We start from the raw sequence: 15,046 nt of genomic DNA, 5'->3' as shown, positions 1-15,046 counted from the left end.
TACAAGGATCGCAACAAATAAAAATCCCTAAACATGCCAGGGATCGGATATTCAAATCAAGCAAGAATGATTCAATATTGCTAAAAAGGACATGTTGCTGAAGTTGTTTCGTCTTGTGTTCATGAAGACAAATACAATAATGTCAAATTTAAAACAATCAAAACAATATATACTGCCAGACAAAATGATGCTGAGTAATTGGCAAAGAAGACTCTTGCTGAAGCACTGTAAAGGAGAAACTAAGGGGGACAAATAGGCTTTCCAAGCTCCTGGGTCATTCTAAAAAGCAACTGGCTTGAACAAAGAATGTTCAGGAAAGGTTTAGTGAGAACACAACACATCTGAAACCCCAGCTTAAACGACTTTCAGTAATTACTACCCATTATACAAATAACAATCCATTGTTGAACAGAGAAAAACAAGAGTGTTAGGGCAAGTCTGCAAAGATTAGTGAATGATTTAAGTGGTGTCAGAGGCTATTTACACAAATCGTTCATCTATCATTGCAGAGAAAATGGCAAAGCTACTCTTGCTTCAGCTGGTCTGTGATTCCTTGTGGCCTGTGACCTCTACCTGACTGAACACCATGTTGTGCCTGTAGTTGGGCAGTACCTTGGGATAGAAGATCTGGCAGAGAGAGCCGACGACAAAAGCCCTCCGAGTCTTCCTCCCGTATATCCCCCAGGCTGAAGCTCTTTTTGTCGGGCATGGTCTCTTCCATTTTCACCAGTTCCTTCCTGGTCTCCTTGTGCTGGATTCCACCACTGGCTGGGCTGCCAACAGTACCCTGAGATGGGTAATAGTAGTTCACTACTTTTCTGAGTGAAAGGGCCTCATAGGTGGCAGCTACTCTCTCGCCAACAACCGAGGCGCAGGAGACAACCAGGTTATTGAGCGTTGAAGGTGCTGCAGAGGAAGGACTGCTGGGTGGGGTGTCCTCAGATGTGGATAAAGGCGGCAGGTTGGGAGGGTGCATGCTTTTTGTGGAGGGGTCCGACTGGGAGATGTCAGACAGTTTTCTGAGGTATGCCTTTACTGCCTCCTCATCGGGGTACTGTGAACTCCTGGGTTTTGTGTGGTTTAGTACTCCATCGGGCTCCTGCTGCAAGCTGGAAGGTTCACCTGCTTCAGAGCTATCAGGACATTTTTCTGGCTCTGCTTTGTCAGTATCACTTGGGAAGTGCTCAGGATGCACTGGCTGGGGCAGTTCAGAGCTGTCCGTGTCTGCTCCATGATTGTAAGGGAGTTGCTCAGATGGGGAGCAGTGGTGATTAGGAGTTTGGGCAGAGTTCTTGCGTTCTGAGTTGGACAGTGCCATGCCCAGTGGACAGTAGTGACTATCTGAGATGATCACGTGATCTTCCTTGTCCATCATGGTCAGCAGCAGCTGGTGGCAGTGGTGGCATTTTTCCGAGTTCTGCTTCTTCTCATGGGGCGAAGGCCTTTGAACCAGTGCCAGGCTGTGGTGGGCACCACAAGCAATTTGCATCACTGCTCGGCCAGCCAGGTGCTCCAGCTTCTGAGGCTTTGCCACGGGTAAAGTGGCTGTGACGAGTCCGAGTTGGCAGCCGCTGCCCCAGGCCCAGATCTCCCGCCGTGATGACAGAGCCAAGGTGTGCTGTTCTCCACAGGCCAGCTGCACTGTCTTGACCAGCTCTGGGGGGCTGGTTTCAGAGTCTGATATCGTGACCAGGGTGGGTGTCGGGATCTGGCTTTGACCCTGGACTGCACACTGGCAGGATGAGTTCTCTCCCCACATGTATACGGCTCCATCCTCGGTTACTGCCCCGCTGTGATAGCTACCAGCTGCCACACTAACCACGTGCAAACCAGCCAAGGCCTGCTCCAGCATTGGGCCTGTTGACTGACTAGCCTCACAATCCAGTCCCCGTGGAAGGCGTCCAAAGCTGTAGATATTGCCATCTGACAAAAAGAAAAGAATTTCAGGCATTAGTTCACCAGGAGAGTTTGCATTCTGAAAATTAGGCCCAAAGTGCTGTAGTGCTGTAAGAGGTTAAAGAGATGGAAACAAGGGAGCCAGAGGAGGGGCTGAGAATGAAACCTGGTTTAAGATTTCTATTTTGAATAAGTATAAGTTTATGAGAGGGCATTTAGATAATAAAGTGTGGAGGTGACCAAGCTATGTCGGAGGATTTTGGAAGCAGATCGGTTGGAGTGGGATAGTGTATATGGAGCAGGAATCTTGATGCAGATTTGAATAGATCCCCATGATTGGAGTCAGTTTGTTTTGGACCAAGCCATGAATCAGGATGAAGGACAGCATTGGTCGTGAGGACATTGTTAATGGCAGAGGACAAAACTAATCCTGAATGTGAAACAAAGCAATTTTGCCTCCTCCAAGACTGTACGTCAGGCAAGCCAAGCAGTGAAAAGGTTGGCAAATGGCAAAAAGAAAAGCAGAAATGGGTCAAACTCAGAAAATGCTGACAAAAGTCAGTAGATCTGGCAGCAGAGATGAAGAGAGAAACTGACATTTCAAGTCCGGTACGATATTTACAACTCCTAGTTCTACTTGAAAGCAAAATATTGCTGATGATGGAAATCCGAAAGAGAATGCTGGAGAAACTCAGCAGGTCTGGCAGCATCTGTGGAGAGAGAAACTGACATTTCAAGTCCAGTATGATTTCTGAAGAAGATTTGCATCACACTCAGTGTTAACACTGTTTCTCTCTCCACAGATGTTGCCAGACCTGCTGAGTTTGTCCAGCCTTCTCTGTTTCAGATTTCCAGCATCTGAGATATTTTCCTTTCAAGCAGAACTAGGAGTTGTAAACATTGTGGGCATGCAGCATCTGTGGGCATAAGGGGAAGGATGGAGTAATGTTCCTTGGGGAATGGCAGTGGTAGTAAGATAAGTAGAAAAGGTTGAGACGCTCTGACAAGAATTGAAAGTGCAACCAGATTTGAGTCCCAATGAGCTAGACACCAGGGGCAGGAATTAGAGAGGCAAATATTGTGGATAACTCTCTCTAGAGAAGACAGCAATAGGAACTTCAGCTCCTCACCTGTTCCACTATTCAATAAGAACACTCTGATCTGTATCTAAACTCCACTTACTCCCCTTCCATCATTCTATCTAAACCTGAGAGAAAGTAATGTAAAAGTAATGTCACTGGACCAGTAGTCCATTATCCCAGGGAAATCTCTTCCAATCACAGGACAACTGATGGAATTCAAATTCATTTTAATTAATCTAAACTATAAATTTAGTTTGTATTTTTTAAATTCATGGGACATGGGAACTGTTGGCTAGCCAGCATTTGTTAGCCTGTCCCTAAAGGCTCTGGAGCAATTGGTGCTGAGCTGCCTTCTTGAAGTGCTGCAGTCCACAGTGCTGTTAAGGGAGTTCCATGATTTTTTACCAGCACCAGTCAAGGAACAGTGATTATATTCCCAAGTCAGTACAGTGCATGACTTGGAGGGAAACTTTGTGGGCGATGGTGTTCCCATGCAGTTGCTGCCCTTGCCTTTCTTATGATTATGATCATGGTTTTGAAATGTGCTGTCAGAGGAGCTTTGGTGGGTTAGCGTACTGTGTATCTTGTATGTGTATACACTCCCGACCCCATAATCACTGGTGGATGGAAGGCTAATCAAGTGGTTGTTTTGACCTGGATAGCGTGAAGTGTTTTGTGGCACTGGAGCTGCACCCACACAGGCAAGAGTAGTGTTTTCAATCAAACTGTCAATTTATGCCTTGTTATTGATGGACAGAACTTGGGAACATAATCTTACAATCAGAACCAGGCTATTCAGGAGTGAAATCAGGAATCACTGCAGCAGCTTACTTGGAGTCCCCTGACACTGTGGTTCCCAGCAATTACTCTTCCAACTGGATTATGTCCAGCGTTTGCCCAAGAACTGTCCCCACCTGATGACCCCTCTCTTGCCTCAAACAAATCCGTCTGATGTAAATGGCTAGGTCGCCACATTCAAAGGGCTTTCCTGTTGTCAGGCTTCACTTTGCTCAAGTCCCTCACCTTCTGTCAAGAGTACGCCATGTTCTGCTCCCAGAGAAGCCTGTAACACCACCTTGCCACCAAGACCAGGCAGCTGCTTGGGGATCCCAGAGAGACCACATGCCATCCAGACCTGCACAATGCCTCTCTCTTGAGGGCTCTCCTGCGGGCTGTCCTCCTCTTGCGGGCTGTAAAGCAGAAACAACAGGTAAAGACCATCACAATAAAATTGGAACCACTTCACTTGTTGTTTTGTTTTGGTCAATTCTTTTAGAATTTTCTTTACTCTTAAGGTGTGTGGTCATTGCTGGTTTCCTTTCTTATTCCTGCAGCTTATTTTTTTTCTACCTTACAAACCATGATCATGTTGGCTGCTATATAAGATCTGAAAATGTGTTGCTGGAAAAGCGCAGCAGCTCAGGCAGCATCCAAGGAGCAGGAGAATCGACGTTTCGGGCATGAGCCCTTCTTCAGAAATTTCCCCTCCCCCCACCTTGTCTCAGTCAAATCCCTCGAACTCAGCACCGCCTTCCTAACCTGCAATCTTCTTCCTGACCTCTCCGTCCCCACCCCCACTCCGGCCTATCACCCCCACCATGACCTCCTTCCACCTATCGCATTTCCAACGCCCCTCCCACAAGTCCCTCCTCCCTACCTTTTATCTTAGCCTGCTGGACACACTTTCCTCATTCCTGAAGAAGTGCTCATGCCCGAAACGTCGATTCTCCTGCTCCTTGGATGCTGCCTGACCTGCTGCGCTTTTCCAGCAACACATTTTCAGTTCTGATCTCCAGCATCTGCAGTCCTCACTTTCTCCTCCTGCTATATAAGATCTTCATCCATCTGCCACCTCTGGGGATAATCAAGATACTCTGACAACTCTTCAAAGCAGTTTGGGTTGAAAACTGGATAGAGAAGTGTCAAGCTTGGTCAGGTTCACACCAGCACACTGAATGCTGTCTCCACTTTTACTGGTCAATGATAATCCTTGTTATTCCCAGCCCAGTACTTTGGAACCTTTTCCCTGGCCTTCCTGCTTCAGTTCAGACCCAGGACTTGGAAAGAATTCCATTCATCATTACTGAATTGTGTGAATTACGCAGAATGAACGACACCAGCAGTAGTTGGTTTATAGTTGGATCAGTGCTGCTGGGTTTCAGAGAAACCTGTGTCCTGATAGCCAACACCTAAAATGCTCAATATAATTCTGGGAACAAGCATGGCCAAGGTTGGAAAAAGCTAAGAGCTTGTGATTACTGTGGAGAGGGCATGTATCTAGTGATTGGTTATTCTAGAGAGTGTGGAGAGCCTGAGATTGGTTACTGTGGAGTGGGTGAAGAATGAAAAGAGTTATACCATCAATTTTGGTATCATCCACAAACTCACTAAGCATTCCTCCCAAATTCCTCATCAAAATTGTTTATCTAAATGACAAATTGTGAAGATTTGGTGAGTTGCTGCTCTGTATTATGGAGATGGCACACATCGCTGTCATTGTGTGCCAGTGATGGAGGGACTGAATGATTTAAGGTAGGAAAAGGGGTGCCAATCAAGTGGCTGCTTTGTCTGAATGATTGATTGAAAATTCCAATTCTGGAATTTTTAAAGATTTTGCTCAGAATACTACAAGTTACAGACCTAAGTAAGCGGACAGTAATAACCTATTTAATTCAGCTAAGGTCATGTTAAAATGTACGAGAGACCTGATAGGCGAATGACATACTTCTATTCCTATAACTGTCGCATCAATTGGCTATTGTGGGAGAGATTATTGAAGGATTTGCCACCTGTGAACTGAATCTTAATAAAACTTTAGTGACGAGAAGGTGGAGAAGAGACTTGATGGAGGTGTTTAAAAACCTTGTGGGATTTGAACTGAATAAATCAAGTTAAACTATTCCCATTATCTGATTAGTCAAGAACCAAAAATTACCAGCTGAAGGTGATTGGCTAAGATACCAAAGTAACCCTTAGAGAAAACATTTTATGCAGTGAATGGTTCGACTTTAGAATGCTCTCCCTGAGAATTTGGCGAGGCGGTTACATTTGTGGCATCCATATGGGAATCAAATAAGCACCTGATGAGAGAAAATTTGCAGAGCTTTGTGATAAGGCACGGCACAGACTGCACGATTTCAGTTGGATGAATGGCCTCCATTTGTGCTTGTTACCACTTTGTTCTATGTTGAAGAGGAACAAAAATCCAGAACTGGGAGACAAAATCAGTTATAAAGGATGATAGAGACATGGAGAAAGTGAGGACTGCAGATGCTGGAGATCAGAGCTGAAAATGTGTTGCTGGAAAAGCGCAGCAGGTCAGGCAGCATCCAAGGAGCAGGAGAATCGACGTTTCGGGCATGAGCCCGAAACGTCGATTCTCCTGCTCCTTTGATGATAGGGACATGGACAGTTTAGCTTATACAGTGTGGTATGTGTGTCTTTCAAATGGTGTGTGGATGGGGCATGGCATTTTAGACGGTATTTGAGGATTTTTGGGTAACTTAGAGAATTTCTAATTGGATGAACTGTGATCTTTCCTGTTGCTCGTCTCTGCCATGTTCTCAGACCCAGAACCAATGAACCCATTCAGATGCAAGTGTTACCTTGTGTCCTGGCCAGCCATTAGTAACTCCTTCCCTCAACACAGTCTGTACAGTTTAGTTCTCCATAAAGTTCCATGCGAATGAACCTAGAGAGAAGAAAGCATTAATGTGAATGGAGCATCAAGTCACGAGACCCACCTCCAGTTCTCTCAACCCTATTCCCACCAAATTGTTTACCTCTCAATTTCATTTCCTGGCTCCCAACTGATAAGTCTGTTTCTTCATGTACTCTTCTCTCTCAAACTAGCTAATGTGGCACCATCTCTTCCAAGACGTATCTTCAAAGATCCAACACTTCCTACTGCCATCTCAAAAATCTTTTCCTCGCTCAAGTTATTGAATGTGTTGTCACTTCTCAAATCTATGTGTATCTTTTTCCCACTGCCAAGTTTTAATCTCCATAATTAGATTTCTGCCTTGTCTCAGACTTGGCAGCAGACTTTTTTGAAATGACAGATGATGTCCTCTTGTGGTCATAGCTCAACAACAGCTTCCATTAATACTTTGCCATCAGCACAACAAAATATATCAAGAGTGTATTGGGTGAAATATTATAAAACGAAATAAGACACTGGAGCATGTGAGGAGATACTACTGCAGAAGGCCAAAACTATAAACCAAGAAGTAGGTTTCAAGCAGCACCTTGAAAGAAGGATAGAGATGTAGAGTCATTTTGTGAGTAAAATTACAGAGCTTTGGCCATTGGTGACTGAAGACATGGCCACTGTATGCACATGAGCCAGAATTAGACAAATGTAGGTATCTCTGGGGCTGCAGGGCTGGAGGAGAATGGGGATGGACACCAGGCAAGGGCAGACCCACTCAATGAATGATTGAGGAAAATATTGGAGAAGTATGTCACAGCCACCCATTTCAGGGATTGCTTGCAGTTTCAGAATGAAGAGGAAAGCCAGTTACTAAGATTGCCTCTTGCAACCTCAATAATCTCATCCAATTCTGCCCTTCTCTTAGCTCTTCTGCTGCTGAAACCCTCAAACACTATGCATTTGTGATCTCTCGATTATAATAGAGCAATCCTGGGAGCATCCTATTATCCACCCTCTGGAGAGGTCTACCAAAGCTTTGCTGTAAGTTTCCAAACCCACAGGAAGTTACGTTCATCCCTCAGCTCTATGTCCAAATAATGTAGTTAGGACTGAGAACTGACATATTTTTAAAATCTCACTATCTGTGGAACCTCTTTCATTCCAACAATACTCATAGAATCTCTACAGTGTGGAAGCAGACCATTCAGTACATTCAGCCCTCACTGAACCTCTGACGAGCATCCCACCCAGAACCAATTCCCCACCCTATCCCTGTTACTCTGCATTGACCACCTAGCCTGCATATCGCTGGACACTATGGGCAATTTAGCATGGCCAAATGACCTAACTTGCATATCTGTGGACTGTGGGAGGAAACCTGAGCAACGTTTGAGAAGATTTGTAGCTCATGTTGAGGTTTTGGATGTAGGTTTGCTCGCTGAACTGGAAAGTTCATTTCCAGACATTTCGTCAATCTTCAATGGGCCTCAGGCGAAGCGATCTGGAAAGTTCATTTCCAGACATTTCGTCAATCTTCAGTGGGCCTCAGGCGAAGCCATGCTGATAATTCCTGCTTTCTATTTGCATGTTTGGGTTTATTTGGATTGGTGATGTCATTTCCTGTGGTGATGTCATTTCCTGTGGTGATGTCACTTCCTGGTCCTTTTCTCAGGGATGATAGATGGGATCTAACTTGATGTGTTTGTTGATAGAGTTCCGGTTGGATTGCCAAGCTTCTAGGAATTCTCGTGCGTGTCTTTGTTTGGCTTGTCCTAGGATGAATGTGTTGTCCTCGTCAAAGTGGTGTCCTTCCACATCCATATGTAAGGATACTAATGAGAGAGAGTCATGTCTTTTTGTGGCTAGTTGATGTTCATGTATCCTGGTGGCTAGTTTTCTGCCTGTTTGTCCAATGTAGTGCTTGTTACAGTCCTTGCACAGTGTTTCAAAAAGATATGACCCTCTCTCACTAGTATCCTTACATTCGGATGAGGAAGGACACCACTTCGACTGGGACAACACATTCATCCTAGGACAAGCCAAACAGAGGTAAGCACGAGAATTCCTAGAAACATGGCATTCCAACCGGAACTCTATCAACAAACACATCGAGTTAGACCACATCTACCACCCCCTGAGAAAAGGGACAGGAAGTGACTTCACCACAGGAAATAACATCACCACAGGAAATGACATCATCAACCCAAAGAAACACAAACATATAAATAGAAAGCAAGAATTATCAGCAGTGCTTCACCTGAGGCCCACAGACGATTTTACTTAGTAGGGTGACGAAACATCTGGAAATGAACCTTCTAGCTCAGCAAGCAAACCTACATCCAAAAGCTAAGAAAAACCCACACAGACACACGGACAACATGCAATCTCCACATAGACAGTTACCTGAGGGTGGAACTGAATCCGGGGCACTCTTGCTGTGAGGCAGCAGTGCTAACCACTGAGTCACCCATGCTGCCCTGTCCTTGAATTTATATTCCTCCAACTGTGGTTTGTTGCATAACATTCCCTTCATATCATCACTAGCAGCAGTGTTTATAGCTATCTGGGTCTGAGGCTGTGGAATTCCCTCCCTTAACTCTCCACCTCTCAGTCCTGATTTAAGCAGGTATATAATAACTATCTTGAGTCACGTGTCCTAATTAGGGTAGTTTTTTTTGTCCGATGATACTCTTGTCAAATGTCTTGTGTTTTACTACTTTTAAAGTCCTATAATAAGTGAAAATTGTTAGCAACAACATTTTACAGCTTCAAGTCTTTCCATACACTCCTGGCCATTGTTTAATATGTCAAATTAATTTAATCATCTCTTTATTTCCTGTCCTTTCACACTACTTAGATCCTTTCCTGCAGATAATGTTTTACCAAGAACATTGCCCACTTCACTTATTCTTCACAAGTCAGATTCGATGATAGTTCCACAAGGAATACATCACAACCAAAGCTCCAAGCCTGCCCTCGCTTGCTGTCCCTAAACATGCATTAGATACAGTCCAACAGCTGGAATTTCAGCTGACTGTTCCCTCAGGCTGGCTCAGAGGTGCTGAGGCCAAACGTGAGCCTTTAATCAGCACAGACCAGACAGTGAACCTGGGGTGGATTCAATGAATGTCTCATCTTCCCTCAACACAAACCTCCAAATTCTGTCACCATCTTAAAATTGCCTCTTTATTTTACTGATATCTTATTCCTCCATGGACCCATTGACCCAATTTACATACTCTTCCTCTCTGCTTGTTCCCAGCACTGTATGCTTATGGCTGCACTGTGGTCAGTTCAAAAACCTGCGCCATCTATGAAGAGTGCCACACCCTTACTTTATAGTCTGGGATTCCTGCTGCTATCAATGACAAGACCTTGCTGGGTTTGGAAAGTATCCCAGACACTCATCCCATGTATTCTCGGTCAGTCACAAAACTGATGCGTGCTTATTTTCCCTCGTCACTATCATCAATTTCAGGAGACTGTGGTCACAAAGGACATCGCTTAATTACTCTTTGTACTTAACATATAAATTTGCTAGAGTTCTTCAACAACATCTGCACCTCCTGCCACCTCCAGCCCTGGTAACTTGTGCAGCATAAATCAGGGTCTAAGTGACAATGGGAGGTTACTGGCCTCAGCAATGTAGCAGGAAGGAAAGGTACAGTACCATCTCCTACTCCCTGATTGGGAGAGGGTTAAATTATTGAGAGAAAGTGAGGGCTGCAGATGCTGGAGATCAGAGCTGAAAATGTGTTGCTGGAAAAGCGCAGCAGGTCAAGCAGCATCCAAGGAATAGGAGAATCGACGTTTCGGGCATAAGCCCTTCTTCATTCCTGAAGAAGGGCTTATGCCCGAACCGTCGATTCTCCTGTTCCTTGGATGCTGCCTGACCTGCTGCGCTTTTCCAGCAACACATTTTCAGCAGAGGGTTAAATTAGCCTGGATTCTGCTCTTAATCACCAACTGCATGAACAGGGGCTAAATGAAAACAGGATCAGGTGTCAACTGTGCTTTCTCCATAGGTGAATGCAGCTGTTTGGATTCGAGTTTAAATATTACCTTTTTGTCCCAGCAAGAGTGACATCCTTCAGGAAAGTAGGAAGACATAAAAGAAAAATACAGAACAATCATAATGCACATGTGCACACTCAATATTGTGGTTAATGATCTAAAAATTATGGTCTAGATTCTGGCAGTTTCAGAATTTCAAAAAAGAAGTAAAACTGGAAGTCAGAGCTGGTTTAAGTGGAAACAGTCCCAACATCATCAGATCAACACATCATCATCAAAATCACAAAACTGATTCCTGCATGTTACTTGGGAAAGAATACTCACTCATCAGCCAGTTCAGCCCAAATATGCCTTTATTCCCGCACCAGCGTGAGTACATCATCTTAACTACCTTCTGAAATGGCCTTGCAAACAAATCAAATGTATAAAACTACTGCAACAAAGGTTAAGAATAATAAAGCTGGGCTAACAGTACAGAGGAGTACTTTCAATACGATGCAACAAGAAGGCTCAAGTTGAGGAGAGTTAAGGGATGGGCTATAGATGTTGGCTTTGCCAGTAATTGCTGAAGAATGAATTTTCAAAAACAAATGTACACAAATTCTTTTCCCTCGGGGTGAGCGAAAATTTTAGAACCCAAAAACATCTGCAAGGAATACAGAACTCCAGTTTCCCACTGTTTTTTTGATCAGCCAACGTGTTCCTTGGATCATTCACATTCTATGTGCTAACGCCCGACAGGTTATTTGAATCACTTGAGCTATATAAACATAAGGGAGCTCAAAAGCTGCCTGCTACAAGCACAATGAAGAATGCTGCATTGCAGGAACGTTTCAGGCTAAGCTTCTAGTCCCAGGAGATTATTATTATCAACAAAACCGCAGCAAGACAATTAGAAGTTCAATTAGTCAAACACAAACAGAGAAGATGCAGACATAACATATTTAGATTTTCAAAAGGTCTTTTACAAGTTATTGTAAAGTGCACTCAATTCCAAGGTCAGTTTATGTGGAGTCAGGGGACAGGCAGCTAATAATCATGTTAGCATGATGGTTATAAACAGAAATGAGAGTTAAAATGAACTCCTCAGATTGGCAAAAAGATAGAAAGAATGTTCCACAAAGATTCATTGCTGTTCAAAACTTTAGTTAATACCTTAAACCCAGGACTAGGTGACAACACCAAATTAGGGCGTGCCGTTAACACAAGGAAGGAATGTGTCCAAATGGAAGATGACATGAATAAACTTGTTAAATGGGTGCATAATTGTGAAATTAATGTCAACACGTTATGTAAGAGGTGGTGCATTTTGTAGGAAGGATATAGAGACTGTCTACTGCTTGAAATGCGAAGTTTGACTCAGGAGAAAAAGGAATGTAGGATGATAAATAAACAAGTTATTAAATGTACTGCTGCAGGTTAATTGGGTAAGTTAAAGAGAAGCAAACCATGCATTGGGTTTCTTCCAGCACAGCTGGATTAATACAGCAGCAAAATCACATTAAACTTGTTTAAAAATTGGTAGATCAAACTTTGGAACACTGTGAATGGTTTTGGACTCCATATTACAAACTGAAAATAGAAAATGATGCACAATGATGACCACAGAACTGGGAGCTTATTACTGTGGAAAAACTGAACAGTCTGTCCCTATTATCTCTGTAAAAGAGAAGGCGGAGGGCTAACCTGTTGAAGTCTTTCAGATAAAAGAGGTTTTAACAGAGTAGAGATGGAAAACAATTTTTCATGGGGGGGGGCAAAACTAATTTCAGGCCATAGACCTTTGAAAATCAGTTAGAACTTCTAAAGGAAGTTGAGAGAAAAAAAAACTTGTTTACACAGAGAGTGAAGAAAATAAGGAATGTGTGACCCTAAGACCTAGGAGGAGTAGACCATTCAGAACATTGAATCTGCTCCACCATTCAGTAAGATCTCAGTTGCTCGGATAATCCTCAACTCCAATTTCCTCATCACCTGTCATTCCTTTAATTAAAAATCTTTCCATCTCAATCTTAAATATACTTAACGACCCAGCATTACCTTTGATGGTCTGCTCTGCATGTAAGTTAATCAATTGGAGAGCATGAGTCATTAATAGGTGCAAAACTACCACAAATGATTTGGTGATGGGAAAAGAAATGTTCAGTTGTGTGTAACAGCCTTTCTGGATATTAAAAAAAAGACCCAACATTGACAGGCCTTCTGTAGTAAAGAATTCCATAGAGAGACTACCAACAGAAGAAATTCCTCCTAGTTTCAGTCTTAAACTCTTATTCTGAGATTATGTCGAAATTACTTAACCTCTCTCATCAGAAAATCCCTCCATGTGTGGGATCAACCTTATGAACTCCTGTGCACTGCGTACAATGCCAGTATATTGTTCCTTTAGAAAAGGGGGACCAAAGTTGTTTCCAATTTTCCAGGTATGGTCTAACTAATATAGTTTTAGCAATACTTTCCTATTTTTATATAATATAAGCCAACATTTAATTTGTATTTCCTTTTACCTGCTGAACTTTTTTGTTAGCTTTTTGAGGTTTATGCATAAGGGCCCCAAATTACTCTATGGGGACTGCTTTCTGCAGTCTTTCTCCATTTAAATAATCAGCAGTTCTTCTATTCTTCCTTGCAAAATCCATACCTCACATTTTTTCACATTATATTCCATATGACAAGTTTTTGACCACATACTTGGTCCACATACCTCTGCAGACTCTGTGTCATCCTCTCATTTGCTTTCCAACAGATTATTGTGTCTTCTGCAAACCTGGGTCCAGTACATTTCACTTTTTTCATTCTAGTCATTCACAATATTGTAAATAATTGTGGCTCTAGGACTGATCCTTCTGGCATTCCATTAGTCAAAGGTTACCAGTCTGAAAATGTCACCCTTGCTCCAGCTCCCTGTGAACTATTTGTTCGCCAAGCCTCTGTTCATACTAATATACTACCTCCATTGGCACTTAATTTATTAAGTGGCCTAATGTGTTACAGCTTATCAATATGTGAGATCCACTGCTTTCTCTTTCTCCATGCTGCTTGAAAATGCCTCAAAGAATTCTAATGGATTTGTCAGGCATGATCATATCATGCATTTCTAAATGCTCTGCTATTACATAATTTATAATAGAGACTTTAACATTTTCCCAATAACAGATGTTAAGCGAACAAGCCTATAGATACAGGTTAAGGAGTAGTTAAGCTATTGTATAATACTGGAGCATAGTATTTGTGGTGATAGGTCTGTATGAGAACATATCAACGTATGAGAAGGACAAAGTGAGGACTGCAAATGCTGGAGATCAGATACGAAAAGTATGGCGCTTGAAAAGCACAGCCGGTCAGGCAGCATCCAATGGAGAGTCGATGTTTCAGGGATAAGCTGTTCAGAGCTTATGCCCGAAACGTCGACTCTCCTGCTCCCTGGATGCTGCCTGACTGGCTGTGCTTTTCGAGCACCACACTTTTTGACACTGACAACGTATGAGACAGGTACAGTATTGGTGGAATCTTATCAATGTATAACAGTAGGATACAATGCTGGACAGGATAGGTCTGTCACTGTATAGCACTGGGGTACAGCACAGGTCAGGACATGTGTCTTTTTATAACACTGGAACACGGCAATGGTGGAGGCAGATCAGTCAATGTATACCACTGGGGTACAGTTCCATTGAGGATAGGTTTGTCACAGTATAATCTGGGGTACTGCAATGGTCATGGCAATTTTCTAGCTGGACATTCTAACTGGACATCACTGCAATCATGAAGCCAAGTCACTTTTGGAATATTGTGTGCAATTCTAGTCTCTCTGCTTTAGGAAGGATGTTGTGAAACTTGAAAGGACCCAGAAAAGATTTACAAGGATGTTGCCAGGATTGGGGGTTTTAAGCTACAGGGAGAGGCTGAATAAGCTGGGGCTGTTTTCTCTGGAGCATCGGAGGCTGAGGTGTGACCTTATAGAGGTGTATAAAATCATGAGGGGCATGGATAGGGTAAATAGACAAGGTCTTTTCCCCAGGGTAGGGGAGTCCAAACCTGGAGGGTATAGGTTTAAATTGAGGGGGGAAAATTTTAAAAGAGACCTAAGAGGCAACTTTTCACATAGAGGGTGGTGCATGTATGGAATGAGCTGCCCAAGGAAGTGGTGGAGGCTGAAACAATTACAACATTTAAAAGGGATCTGGAAGGGTATATGATTAGGAAGTGTTTAGATGGATATGGGCCAAATGCTGGCAAATGGGACTATACTAATTTAGGATATCTGCTCAGCATGGACAAGTTGGGTTTGTTTCCATGTTATACAGTTCCATGACTCTAAGTCTATCACTGTATAGCATTGGGATATTGTATTAGCAGGTACAAGTCAGTCCCATGCAACATGAAACAGCACTGGTAAGTA

General features: G+C 43.1%; 1 protein-coding gene across 8 annotated transcripts in view; it reads right to left on the bottom strand.

The window, feature by feature from the left end:
- Positions 1-15,046, bottom strand: part of als2b (alsin Rho guanine nucleotide exchange factor ALS2 b) — a 150,771-nt gene that overhangs the window by 103,511 nt on the left and 32,214 nt on the right. For all 8 annotated transcript variants that reach the window (XM_087988788.1, XM_087988787.1, XM_087988790.1 and 5 more), the window contains 3 exons: positions 6,584-6,669; positions 4,002-4,168; positions 613-1,923 (listed from right to left, as the gene is read on the bottom strand). In XM_087988788.1, coding sequence (XP_087844914.1) covers positions 613-1,923; positions 4,002-4,168; positions 6,584-6,603 — 1,498 coding nt within the window. In that variant the 5' untranslated portion in view covers positions 6,604-6,669. The remainder of the gene's footprint in view (positions 1-612; positions 1,924-4,001; positions 4,169-6,583; positions 6,670-15,046) is intronic.

The sequence above is a fragment of the Chiloscyllium plagiosum genome, unplaced genomic scaffold (genome assembly GCF_037043375.1).
Source record: "Chiloscyllium plagiosum isolate Xiang-an unplaced genomic scaffold, Cpla_swu_hap1 HiC_scaffold_7, whole genome shotgun sequence".
In the NCBI taxonomy this organism is placed as follows: domain Eukaryota; kingdom Metazoa; phylum Chordata; class Chondrichthyes; order Orectolobiformes; family Hemiscylliidae; genus Chiloscyllium; species Chiloscyllium plagiosum.
This window is presented reverse-complemented; position numbering and strand designations above follow the sequence as displayed.